Source organism: Haliotis rufescens, unplaced genomic scaffold (genome assembly GCF_023055435.1).
Source record: "Haliotis rufescens isolate VD_foot unplaced genomic scaffold, xgHalRufe1.0.p SCAF_15, whole genome shotgun sequence".
Classification (NCBI taxonomy): Eukaryota; Metazoa; Mollusca; class Gastropoda; order Lepetellida; family Haliotidae; genus Haliotis; species Haliotis rufescens.
This window is the reverse complement of record NW_025963835.1, coordinates 31940047-31953564: the sequence shown is the minus strand read 5'-3', so window position 1 is coordinate 31953564 and position 13518 is coordinate 31940047. Positions and strand designations below refer to the sequence as shown.

Here is a 13518-nt window from a genome sequence, read left to right as displayed (position 1 = left end):
TGAAATAAAACGTGAAATAAAAGCGACAAAACCCTTACATATTCATAAAAACAAATATCTGCTAAAAGCAGAGTCGATTTTACGATTCTGACTTAATCATGAGCATGTGTTTATGAATCACTATCAAATAGCCATGACACCAAGTGTTCGCAAAAAGGTGAGCGAATCCTACCCCACCGTTGGCACCCGTCCAAACACATGTGAAGGCAAGGCTATTGTTCACATGAAAAAACACGGGAACATATGGTACATGTCAAAAGAAATTCAATTTCTGTTTCGTTAAATGTGTGTTCAGTCGTAAAACTTCGCTCATTACAAAGGCCTGGACAGGGTTCCAAAAATGCTGGCAGTACACCATGCTTTCTTGCATGGAAATACCTCAGAGCTTGTATCGTACTACACGCCAACATATATGTTTCACAAGGACTGACTGATATTATGAAAGTGTTAATCTCATAGAGCTTACGTATTCTCTATTTCAGTGGTAACCTCCCAAAACCCCTACATCCCATTTCCCCTACAGCTTAAGATAACAAAGTTCACGGTCCATGGCACTGGTAATCCCTAGTCTGTTACCTATTTCATACAATGGAACAACCAAAGAAACACGAATAGAGTCTAAATTGAGATAAATATTTAATTACGATTACGATATTATTCAAAATTCATACTACATTATTATAAAATGTTCATTTTTCAAAATTCATAATACATTATAACAAAATGTTCATTTTTCAAAATCATCTCATCATACAGGCATCTTACATTACACTTACATCAATTCTTTTTTTTAAAAACTTTCCTTTAAGTCCCCTAATCCCCTCCAGACCTTAATCTCTACTTGAGGTGAGTTCATAATGCCAGACAGGTAAATGCCGTGTGTTGTTTTATCTAATTGTAGGGGAATTGGGTTGTAGGGGAAATGGGATGTAGGGGTTTTGGGAGATAACCATTTCAGTAGATATACATATAAACAATAAATCAGGAAGTATATTTAGGTACGTAAAGATAGCAGTTATTCTTGATCACACCATGACCTTGACCTGTAGCCTTCGTTAATTTATCTGCGAAACGCACCCAAATTGTAATCTTTGGTCACTCAGAAAACGTGCTCAAATATCTTCAGGCAAGTGAAGTCAGACATAATCATGGCTATGAATACTGTTCTCGTGGCGTTGCTTCTTGGAATACATTGTGGTAGGTATATCCTTGACGTATCTTCTTTAGAATAGCATGTGGCTTAGAAAAAATACCAAACCAGCTATTGCTGGCTGTAAGATAGATTGGGTCGGCTATTCAGGTTCTTTGACTTGGTTACTTGTGTGTCTCATGTCCCTATCGTGTAGAATATTGCAGATCCTTCAATAACTGGTTTATCTTAAGCTTATCTTTAAAATTATTGTCTTACACTGTCAAGTGTGTAATGCTACATTCCATGCAGGTGCTCACGGTACAAATCTACATGTACACACCTACACGGTACAAATCTACATGTACACACCTTCACGGTACAAATCTACATGTACACACCTACACGGTACAAATCTACATGTACACACCTACACGGTACAAATCTACATGTACACACCTACACGGTACAATTCTACATGTACACACCAACACGGTACAAATCTACATGTACACACCTACACGGTACAAATCTACATGTACACACCTACACGGTACAAATCTACATGTACACACCTACATGGTACAACACTACATGTACAGACCTTCACGGTACAAATCTACATGTACACACCTACACGGTACAAAACTACATGTACACACCTACACGGTACAAATCTACATGTAAACACCTACACGGTACAAATCTACATGTAGACACCTACACGGTACAGATCTACATGTACACACCTTCACGGTTCAAATCTACATGTACACACCTACACGGTACAAATCTACATGTACGCACCTACATTGTACAAATCTACATGTACACACCTACACGGTACAAATCTACATGTACACACCAACACGGTACAAATCTACATGTACACACCTACACGGTACAGATCTACATGTACACACCTTCACGGTACAAATCTACATGTACACACCTTCACGGTACAACTATACATGTACACACCTACATGGTACAACACTACATGTACACACCTTCACGGTACAGATCTACATGTACACACCTACACGGTACAAATCTACATGTAGACACCTACACGGTACAAATCTACATGTACACACCTACATGGTACAACACTACATGTACACACCTTCACGGTACAGATCTACATGTACACACCTACACGGTACAAATCTACATGAACACACCTACACGGTACAAATCTACATGTACACACCTACACGGTACAACACTACATGTACACACCTACACGGTACAACACTACATGTACACACCTTCACGGTACAAATCTACATGTACACACCTACACGGTACAAATCTACATGTACACACCTACAAGGTACAAATCTACATGTACACACCTACACGGTACAATTCTACATGTACACACCAACACGGTACAAATCTACATGTACACACCTACACGGTACAAATCTACATGTACACACCTACACGGTACAAATCTACATGTACACACCTACATGGTACAACACTACATGTACACACCTTCACGGTACAAATCTACATGTACACACCTTCACGGTACAAATCTACATGTACACACCTACACGGTACAAATCTACATGTAGACACCTACAAGGTACAGATCTACATGTACACACCTACACGGTACAAATCTACATGTACACACCTACACGGTACAAATCTACATGTACGCACCTACACGGTACAAATCTACATGTACACACCTTCACGGTACAAATCTACATGTACACACCTTCACGGTACAGATCTACATGTACACACCAACACGGTACAGATCTACATGTACACACCTACACGGTACAGATCTACATGTACACACCTACACGGTACAAATCTACATGTACACACCTACACGGTACAAATCTACATGTACACACCTACACGGTACAAATCTACATGTACACAAATCTACATGTACACACCTACACGGTACAAATCTACATGTACACACCTACACGGTACAAATCTACATGTACACACCTACACGGTTCAAATCTACATGTACACAACTACACGGTACAACACTACATGTACACACCTACACGGTACAAATATACATGTACACACCTTCACGGTACAGATCTACATGTACACACCTACACGGTACAAATCTACATGTACACACCTACACGGTACAAATCTACATGTACAGACCTTCACGGTACAGATCTACATGTACACACCAACACGGTACAGATCTACATGTACACACCTACACGGTACAGATCTACATGTACACACCTACACGGTACAAATCTACATGTACACACCTACACGGTACAAATCTACATGTACACACCTACACGGTACAAATCTACATGTACACAAATCTACATGTAAACACCTACACGGTACAAATCTACATGTACACACCTACACGGTACAAATCTACATGTACACACCTACACGGTTCAAATCTACATGTACACAACTACACGGTACAACACTACATGTACACACCTACACGGTACAAATATACATGTACACACCTTCACGGTACAGATCTACATGTACACACCTTCACGGTACAGATCTACATGTACACACCTACACGGTACAGATCTACATGTACACACCTTCACGGTACAGATCTACATGTACACACCTTCACGGTACAGATCTACATGTACACACCTACACGGTACAGATCTACATGTACACACCTTCACGGTACAGATCTACATGTACACACCTTCACGGTACAGATCTACATGTACACACCTTCACGTTACATATCTACATGTACATACCTACACGGTACAAATCTACATGTAAAAAAGTACACGGTACAAATCTACATGTACACACCTTCACGGAACAAATCTACATGTACACTCCTACACGGTACAGATCTACACATAGTTACATGTCCAGTGATAACGATGTCTATTTGTACACATTTGACTGCTATCACCATCACCAGTATCATACTATGTCAGGTACAAGACACTTGAGTAGTTACTGCTGATATTCTGACAAACTGTCGTATTTACTTTGAACTATCTGTAATGCAGATGTCAATTAACACGACATAATTTTAACTAGCACTTCTTCTTTTTGTATATGGGACTCTTTCATGAAACAAACTCCTATCATATGTCATTTAGACAGATAGTGTCGGATATTTAAGTAATTTTGTTCAGATGATGACAAACTCTCGAATAACATGTGTATGCATTTTGTAAAAGTTTACCTTACCCAAATTTTCAACTACCATAAGCCCTCCCATTAGAGAAACTGTTTCCCAACTTTGCCTGCTTCTGAAACATGTAAACCACATCATTGACCAAGTATGACACAAGCTGACATTATGCTTCACCTATCTACATCTATGCAATAATAATAACTGCAGACAATGTATCTTATACTGAATACAATCGGTCAACTCTGGTATTTAGTTTTGATCTGTGACAGAAACGAAAATTTTATTTAGAGAACACAAAGGTGTATGTGAGTACCACTGATAGACTGATATTTTCTATTTACCAAACACCACAGCGTTGGCCTACCCGACTACTCTGGGGCCACCGACCACCTACCCGACTACCAGGGGGCCACCGACCACCACTCCTGAATGTACAGACAATAGCGGCAGCGTCAAAAACTGCATGTCTTACTTTTGCTACGAAGGAAAGTTGCAGCCATTTGAGTTCACTGCAACGCAGTCGTGCTGTGACAAGATGCATCAAGGTGGAGGTGGTATGCATCCAAGATGCATCATGATGTACCCAGGTACCACATTCTTACCACCCATATCTCAGACCCAATTTGTTTCTCGTGACACACGTTATATATCTTCCTGAGCAGAGCCAATATCCGTTGCCTTGAGTTGCTTGGTGTTAACACCTTGTGTGACCTGCATATGTCACTGCCTAATCTAGCCTTTAGATTATATGCAAATGAGATTAAACTCAGGAGAGGACAAGGTTGGTAACAGTCCACATTTACTTAGGTGTGAATATTGAGTGGACGTGTGGGAATTATGTAGCAGCTAACGGTCAGTTAAGTCATAGAAGGTGTGTCTTCACCTGACATTCTTGTTTGAAAGCATTGAATCCCATTCATAAGAATTGTTAAAAGCTTATATATATTCAGAGTATATTACGTATGTCTTTGTGCACTTTCAGAACGCTACGGGACCACACCACCATCCCTCATAGGAAAATGATGAAACACAAAGTTTCACCAATGCATAAAATAGAGTGCGTCAAGCCTTTCCACAACATGATGTTTTTATTCTAATAATCCTTGATGTTCAAACACACATAATGGTGTAAATACTCCAAGAGTAATAACGCGATGTAAAGGCAATAAAAAAGTAACATAATTTCTTCTCTTCGCGTTCCTGGTGTTATCGTACCCGGTGGCGTTGGTCGAAGATTACGATTATATACATAACTTGCAAACTGTTCAATGATTTTCAACGAAACTTGGCATCTGCATTGCTCATAAGCGGAACTGGAACCTTTTGCTATTTTAATGTAACGGACCCTACCTTTGCTTGACATTAAGTCGAAGTTATTTCTTTGGTGATATAAAAAAATAAACTTGAAAACAATTAAAATAGCAAAAGGTTTCAGTCAAATGTCAAACATTCATGTATATCCTTTCAAAATAACGTTTCTCAAAAGTGTCTAAGTTTTGCTAATTGTCCATAAACCAATTTGTAGTTCAAATATCATTGTATTATACTAATTTAGACCACTAGCACAGATGGCAGGGTTCCATTAAGTTGACAACATATGAATATCAAGAATGTCTACATATCATCATTGGTCGTGTTGGATGTAATTGTTTATTCTTTATTATATGTCTCAAGTTTTTTAGCACATATAGTATTATCGTAATTATGTATTTGAATTTATTCCAAGGACTATATTATAGCTGGAATGTTGCTGATTTCGGAGTAAGACAACAAATGTCCTTCAATGGGTATTACTCGGTGTGTCTTCAGTAACCGAAAACAACACATTCAATTACACATCAGTTACACCATGTAAGCATGTATAATTATTGATTAACCTATATCATATATTCAATAAATACTTCAGAACAACCTAAAACTTCAGTTCTTTTGTTGTTAATTCCTACATGTTGGGCGTTTCTTAATTACTTGGCACTTGTATGCAGCAGACGTCATTCAAAATTAGCATACCGTTTTAGTTTCAACAAAATCAATAAACGCGCTGTCATGTCACTGGATTGTCTGGTCCAGGAGAAGGACATTCATATGGATCCACTGTCTAATCGAGTGTATTTTTCGACGGATACATCACAGATGTACCTCTTTTTAATGATATCCATTGTAAAAGTAATAAAATGCGAAGATTGGCGTACACAAAGAAAGTAAAACTGTTCAGTGTAAACAAAATTCCTTCCCGCAAGTCAACTCCGAACACATTTATCGGGCAGTTTTTTTATTATATTAGTGAGTGAGTTAGTTAAAAGCTAACGTCACATCGGCACTATTTCAGCCATATCGTGACGAGAAAAAAGTAATACATTCAAAATAGACATATTTATCTCTCGTCGAAGAACAGTAAATTATCTAGAGTTATCACAGATATTATTTAAAACCATAAACCTATAACACCATACGTAACAATGCAAGATAAATATTAGCTATAGCTCGGCAGCCACTGAACGGAGATCACCATACTAGGGACTTTGATTATATTAATACCCATTGAGTGTTGATGAATTATGAATGTTAAATATACGTTTTGTCACAATAGGTTGTGATAAAACTCGAGACATTACAAATGTTAACATACACCATTTAATACAGGCATGCCGAATGGCTGAACATGGCTGAAATTGGGATTTTCGCTGTTTTAACAGTGAACATACTCTTCCCAAAAAGTAGGGGATCATGAAATAAAAATTTGAAGAGAGGTCGTGAGAAGAAAGCTCAGTTATGAATAATGACCGACAGAGATTGAACGTTTTGTGTACCAAACCAACGTCCCAAAAAACCCTAAACATTGCACGATATAAACCATGTGTAGAGGGCTATTCTTGATTTTGACACTTCATGGAAAGGGCGTCAAATCGCGATCAGCCATCAGTATTTTCATTACCTACAGTAACACGTAATCTCTCTACGGTTGCTTCATTGCAGTGTGCAGTTGGAATGCGACGTCTACAATGTGATGAACACCAAAGAGCTATTGGCATGCGTTAAACTTGTAGAAATCAGCGAGAGGTAGCAAATATGTTCAATGTGCGTCAGTCTGAAAATTGCAGACTTTTGGACTAGGTTTCTTCAGTCGAAAACATGTCAATGATCAATAACACAAGTCCAAGAAATTAGCTTGAGGAAATCGAGCCCAACAGCCAATCATATTGCTGTCCACCTGTACCAGCCCGGCGGTGTTCACGTTACTGACCAGACGATTCGAAATCGTCTGCGTGCAGCTAATCTGACAGAAGCGCCCTTAGATACTGAGGTTGAGACGTGTGAAAAGGGGGAGGTAAACCAGGATTGAAACATGGGTGAAACGTGTGTAATTCAAAAGCCCGACCATAACAAATTGAATTGGGACATTCACGAGTGAATCTTTGTCTATTTGTGAGACATATTGGATTACAATAATAGGGTGTTTTTTTCATCTCTAGGAAATTCTGCATGTTGAACTCCGCACTCCTGATGCCCAGTGTGGTGTATGTTTGGAATATTGCTGACCATTGCGAAAACACAATTCACTTTATGTTTCTCAACACGTAGACCCACAACGAGGACACATAATGATTAAGATAAAAACAGTCAAACACCTGTGAAAATATACAGTCATATCATGGAATCCATTTCGGCAGATACTGTAGACTGGTCATTCATGTGTTGACGTCTTTTTGTTTACTGAGAGGTGATACATGTGTTATTCTTGATTATGAACAAAATGATATGATTTAGTCCTTTATGAAATCTTTGACAAACAGAATTAGATTAAGTGACCATCAACTGGATATTGAAGCTCCACAGAAGTCCATTTACCGATCCTACCACTGTTTTCAACAAACTTTGACAATCTTATCAAATTTAAAATCAGTTGTTCCTTTACTGACTTCATTGGACTCTCGATCACCCTTACCGACCCTACCATTCTTGCTTGAGAATGTTTCAGTCTTATCAGGCTATTGTTGGTCTTCCTGTACCATATCCGTTCCCTCACTTCGCTCTTTCCTCCAATGTCCAGCTGATACAATGAAATTCTGTTCAAATAGGTGTAAAAGACAACTCACGCACTTACCCACCAACGCAAACCACCGAAAACAAACTCACTCACTCATTCGAACTTTTTCAAGCTGATAGAACTAACATACTGTTCAGATCATTGTAAAACACAGCTCACCCACACACACACTCTACATAAAACACCGAACTATACTCGCAATTCAAAGACTATCCTTTGGGTTTCCGCCACAGGGTGTATCTCAGAAAATTGTTAGCTGTGTATACACAATAGGCGGTCACTCTTGATTCCAAGTGTGATCTGGACCCGTGAAGATTCCGGGGTAGAATAGGTCTTCAGCAACCCATGCTTGCCGTAAAAGGTGACTATGCTTGTCGTAAAAGGCGACTAACGGGATCGGGTGGTCAGGCTCGCTGACTTGGTTGATGCATGTCATCGATCCCAATTGTGTGGATCGATGCTCATGATATCAATCACTGGATTGTCTGGTCCAGACTCTATTATTTACAGACCGCCGTCATATAGCTGGAATATTGCGTTAAACAACAAACCAACCAACCAACCAAGTGTGATCTGTGATATGTACCTGACTGTTTTACAGTCATCGTTGTGAGCTTCATAAAAATGTATAATTGGTTCTCGTTGCTATGTGGTTGAGACATAGCAACGTTAAATAGAAACTCAGGCTCACTCACTCGAGTTTCACATGACTATTTATTTACGCCGCCGCCGCCTGTAAATAACCTAAATCTTCGATCAATGCCACCGGAGAACGATAACATGCAAACAGCCGGGTCAGAGACGAAACACGTGGTTCTCCAGTCTATCCAAAAGAAGCAATTATTCTACCTGTTTTATTACCTATACAGCGCGTTATTACACTTGGACCATTCACACCACTATGTGGGTATAAACATCGATGATTATTATTATAAAATCATCATGTTGGGGAAATGCTCCTTATTTTGCATTGATGAAACTTTGTGTTCAATCATTTTCCTATGAGGGATGGTGGTGTGGTTCCGTAGCGTTCTGAAAGTAAACAAAGACATACGTTATATACTCTGCATGTATATAGTGTTTATTGTATTCCTATGAATAGGGTTAAACGCTTTCAAACAATAATGTCAAGTAAAGACACAAAACTTCTATGACTTAACAGACTGATAGCAGCAACATAAATCCCACACGTCCACTCAGTATTCTCACCTAAATAAATGTGGACAGAATCTTGTGTTCTCCTGGGTTTAACCTCATTTACATATAATCAAATAGCTGGATTAGACAGTATCATATCCAGGTCACAGAAGGCAGTAACACCAAGCAATTCAAGGCAATGGATGATGGCTCTTCTCAGAAAGAGAAGATATATGTCACGAGGAGCAGATTGTAAGGGCCTGAGATATAATGTATAAGAAAGTGGTACCTGGGTATATCATAATGCATCTTGGATGCATATCACCTCCATCTTGATGCATCTTGTCACAACACGACTGCGTTGCAGTGAACTCAAATGGCAGCAACTGTCCTTCGTAGCAAAAGTAAGACATGCAGTTTTTCACGCGGCCGTCATTCTCTGAACATCCAAGTGTGGTCGGTGGCCCAAGGGTAGTCGGGTGGGTGGTCGGTGGTCCCAGGGTAGTCGGGTAGGCCAACGCTGTGGTGTGTGGTAAATAGAAAATATCAGTGGCACTAACATACACCTTTGAGTTTACATACAGACATATTGTATTCAGTATTAGATATATAGTCTGCAGTTTTTATCATTGCATAAATGTAGACCGTTGAAGCATTATGTCAGCTTGTGTCATACTTGGTCAATGATCAGGCTTACATGTTCAAAGATTTGAAACAGTTTTTCTATTGGGAAGGCTAATGGTTGTTGAAAATTTGGGTAAAGTAAATTGTAATTTTAACAACATGTTTTGTCTGTCTAAATGACATGTTAAGGGCGTTCTGTTTCTTTAAAACGTTATACTGAGTCCCATATTTATAAAAAGTGGTGCTAGTTAAAATTATGTCGTGTAAAACGACATCTGTACTACAGCTAGGCGAGAGTAAATACGACAGTTTGTCAGAATATCAGCAGTAACTACTCAAGTGTCTTGTAACTGACATAGTATGATACTGGTGATGGTGATAGCAGTCAAATGTGTACAAATAGACATCGTTATCACTGGACATGTAACAATGTGTAATTTTGTACCGTGTATGTGTGTGCATGTAGATTTGTTCCGCGTAGGTGTGTACATGTAGATTTGAACCGTGATCACCTGCATGGAATGTAGCATTATACACAGTGAAAGACAATCATTGTGAAAATAGGTTCTTTTGTTTGGTTGTTTGTTGTTTTACGTCGGAGGCAGCAATATTCCAGGTAAATACAGACTGTAAATAATCCAGTTATTGAAGGATCTGCAATATTCTACACGATAGGGACATGAGACACAAATTAACCAAGTCAAAGAACCTGAAAATCCGACCCAATCTTGTTGCCTCTTAAAACCAGCAATGGCTGGTTGGGTACCTTTTCTAAGCCCCATACTATTCTAAAGAAGATACGTCAAGGATATACCTACTACAATGTATTCCAACAAGCAACACCCACAGAACAGTATTCACCGCCATGACTTTTTCTGACTTCACTTGCCTGAAGATAACTGAGCAAGTTTACCGAAAGACCAATGATTACAATTTGGGTGCGTTTCGTAGATAATATAACTAAGTCACTGGTCCAGGTCATGATGTGATCAACAATCACTGCTATCCCATGTGTGTTTTCGTACCTAAATATACTTCTTGATTTATTTGTCATATTGTCATTATTTACTAAAAATATAGATTACACGAGGTCTATGAGATTAACAATTTCATTTTATCAGTCAGTCCTTGTGAAACATATGTGTTGGCATGTAGCTCGATAAGAGCCATTATAGTCACTGTTTTGTCTTGTGGTTGACCAAATTCAAGGAAATATGTGGTAAATGGCCCTGATATGAGGATGAGGCTAACCAGCCTGACTGCCGGATCATCCAAACCCTCCTTGCTGCATTTTATATTTCCTATGACACCAATATTTTAGTGTATTTCTCAAACAAGTAAAGTTTGGTTTTCAATATAGTAGTACATGTATGGAATCAAGATACAAAAACGCAACTGGGATTCCATATGCATTGTTTAGCATCGTGCTGACAATATCCACTCAAAAAAGCAAAATATTACGCAATTATTCAACATTACGAAATGCCACGCCTGTCCGAAAATGAGCGTCTGTGAGCCATTGGTATGATCGAGTCAACGTGATGTTGCAAGACAATTTAACGTCCACAGAAACACCATTTGGTGTTTTATGGCAACGTTGGCAACAGACGAATTCAGTCAGAGACCATTCCTGGAGTGGCAGGCCACGCGTAACCAATAATCGACAAGACAACTGGATTCGAACAAGACACCTACGAAATCGATTCCAGCCAGCAACAGTGACTGCAAGAAGCATCACTGGCCTTCGACGAATATCTTCACAAACCGTACGTCGCCGCCTCAAATGTGCAGGGATTGTGCATGGATTGAAGACCCACCAGACGTCCCATTTTGACAGGATACCACCGTCAAGCACGTCTACAGCCGTGCAGACAGCGTCTACGCTGGACGGCCATACAGTTGGGACAAGTTCTATTCACTGACGAGTCTAGTTTTCACCTCAGCCACAGCGATGGACGGATTCGAGTGTACCGACATCGAGGTGAACGTTACGTCAATCATTGTGTCATGTCAGATCGGTTCGGGGGCGGCAGCGTTATGGAATGAGGTGGGATTACAGCAAAACAGAGGACCCGTTTGATAGTGGTAGAGGGAAATCTCAATGGACAGCGCTACCGCTTCGGCCCTGTTGTTCTACCGTTTTTGCGTCGTCATGGCCCAGGGATTACCTTTCAACATGACAACGCCCGGCCACATATTGCTCGCTTGTTCAGGAGTCTCTTCAACAAAACAACGTGAATGTCATCCTCTGGCCGGCTCGCTCCCCTGATCTCTCACCAATCGAGCACATTTCGGATGAGATTGATCGGCGCCTTTGACGTCAACCACGTGTTCCACAGACACTCAAGGTACTTCGAAACATGCTTCAGCAGATATGGGCAGATATCCCAGAGGACTTTGTGCGACGCCTGGTGCATTCCATGAGACGAAGATGTGTTGCATGCATCGCAACCAGAGGTGGACACACACGAAATTGATTTGTGAATTGACATTTTGGCATGTTCATGTGGTTTTTTTTATGAAATCACGCATTTTCTGAAGTGAGTATGGCAAATTAAACCAGTTGAACACTTACAGGAGTCTTTTAGCTGTTGCAAACCGAAATTTTTTCAGATTTGGTAAAAAACATAACTTTGTATTAAATCTTATTCAATGTCACAGGAACTTTTGATATTTAGTATATAATTCCCACTCTATATTGAGCATGTGTTTATGAATAATTATTTTTAAATGGGATGATACCAGGCGTTCGCGACAAGTATCATAAACTTCTACCAACTTCACCATGTACAGTACAAGGTTGCATTTTGTAAAGTATTGACAAATCACTCATGAAATTCATTCCGTACCTTATCTGTAAACACTCCATAGGCATACATCCTTTCCCTACCACAATTGCTGTTTGTTGATAGTTTGAATCAAACAGCATTCAACGCAATATTTGTGTAAACTAGTGTTTATGCAGCCGCTGACTTTGGTGTTCACATTTCACAAATTTTGAGGTGCATTCGAGCATGCTCGTTCTTCCAAGATTTCAAGTGCGTCATAAGGCTCTTGTTGAAAAGTGGTTTGATCACGGTTACAACATCCAAGGAATCAGTAAAGCGTCCAAAACGTGCTATGGTAGACATGTGGAGAACATTTCCGAAACTTGAAGCATCTCTGACTAAAATGATGTCCGATGCAATTCCCTATTTTGACTTGAAACATATGTTCTCGTGTTTTGTTTCAGGTGAATCCTTTACTTGCCATTGCATGTGTTTGCGATGGGTACCAACGATGGAGCAGGAAACGCTCACCTGGTATCATAACTATTTGATTGGGATTCATAAACGCGTGCTTTTGATAGAGTTGGAATCGTACAATCGTCTCTGCTTTTGGCAGGGAATTCTTATGAAAATGGTTAGGTTTTTGCCAACCTCAACTTTGGCA

At 39.6% G+C, this 13518-nt stretch overlaps 1 protein-coding gene and 1 long non-coding RNA gene across 2 annotated transcripts; one reads left to right on the top strand and one right to left on the bottom strand.

Annotated features, from left to right (window-relative positions):
* The first annotated feature begins 1062 nt into the window (after positions 1–1062).
* On the top strand, positions 1063–5459 carry LOC124132097. Its single transcript, XM_046495729.2, has 3 exons — positions 1063–1197; positions 4631–4864; positions 5260–5459. The coding sequence occupies exons 1-3, from the start codon at positions 1149–1151 to the stop codon at positions 5298–5300; spliced, it is 324 nt and encodes a 107-aa protein (XP_046351685.2). The 5' UTR covers positions 1063–1148; the 3' UTR covers positions 5301–5459.
* Positions 5460–9164: 3705 nt separating this feature from the next.
* LOC124132096 lies at positions 9165–11027 on the bottom strand. Its single transcript, XR_007220985.1, has 3 exons — positions 10905–11027; positions 9752–9982; positions 9165–9357 (listed from the first exon to the last, which is right to left on the bottom strand). It is a non-coding gene; the product is annotated as an uncharacterized LOC124132096 (long non-coding RNA).
* Between the last annotated feature and the right edge of the window lie 2491 nt (positions 11028–13518).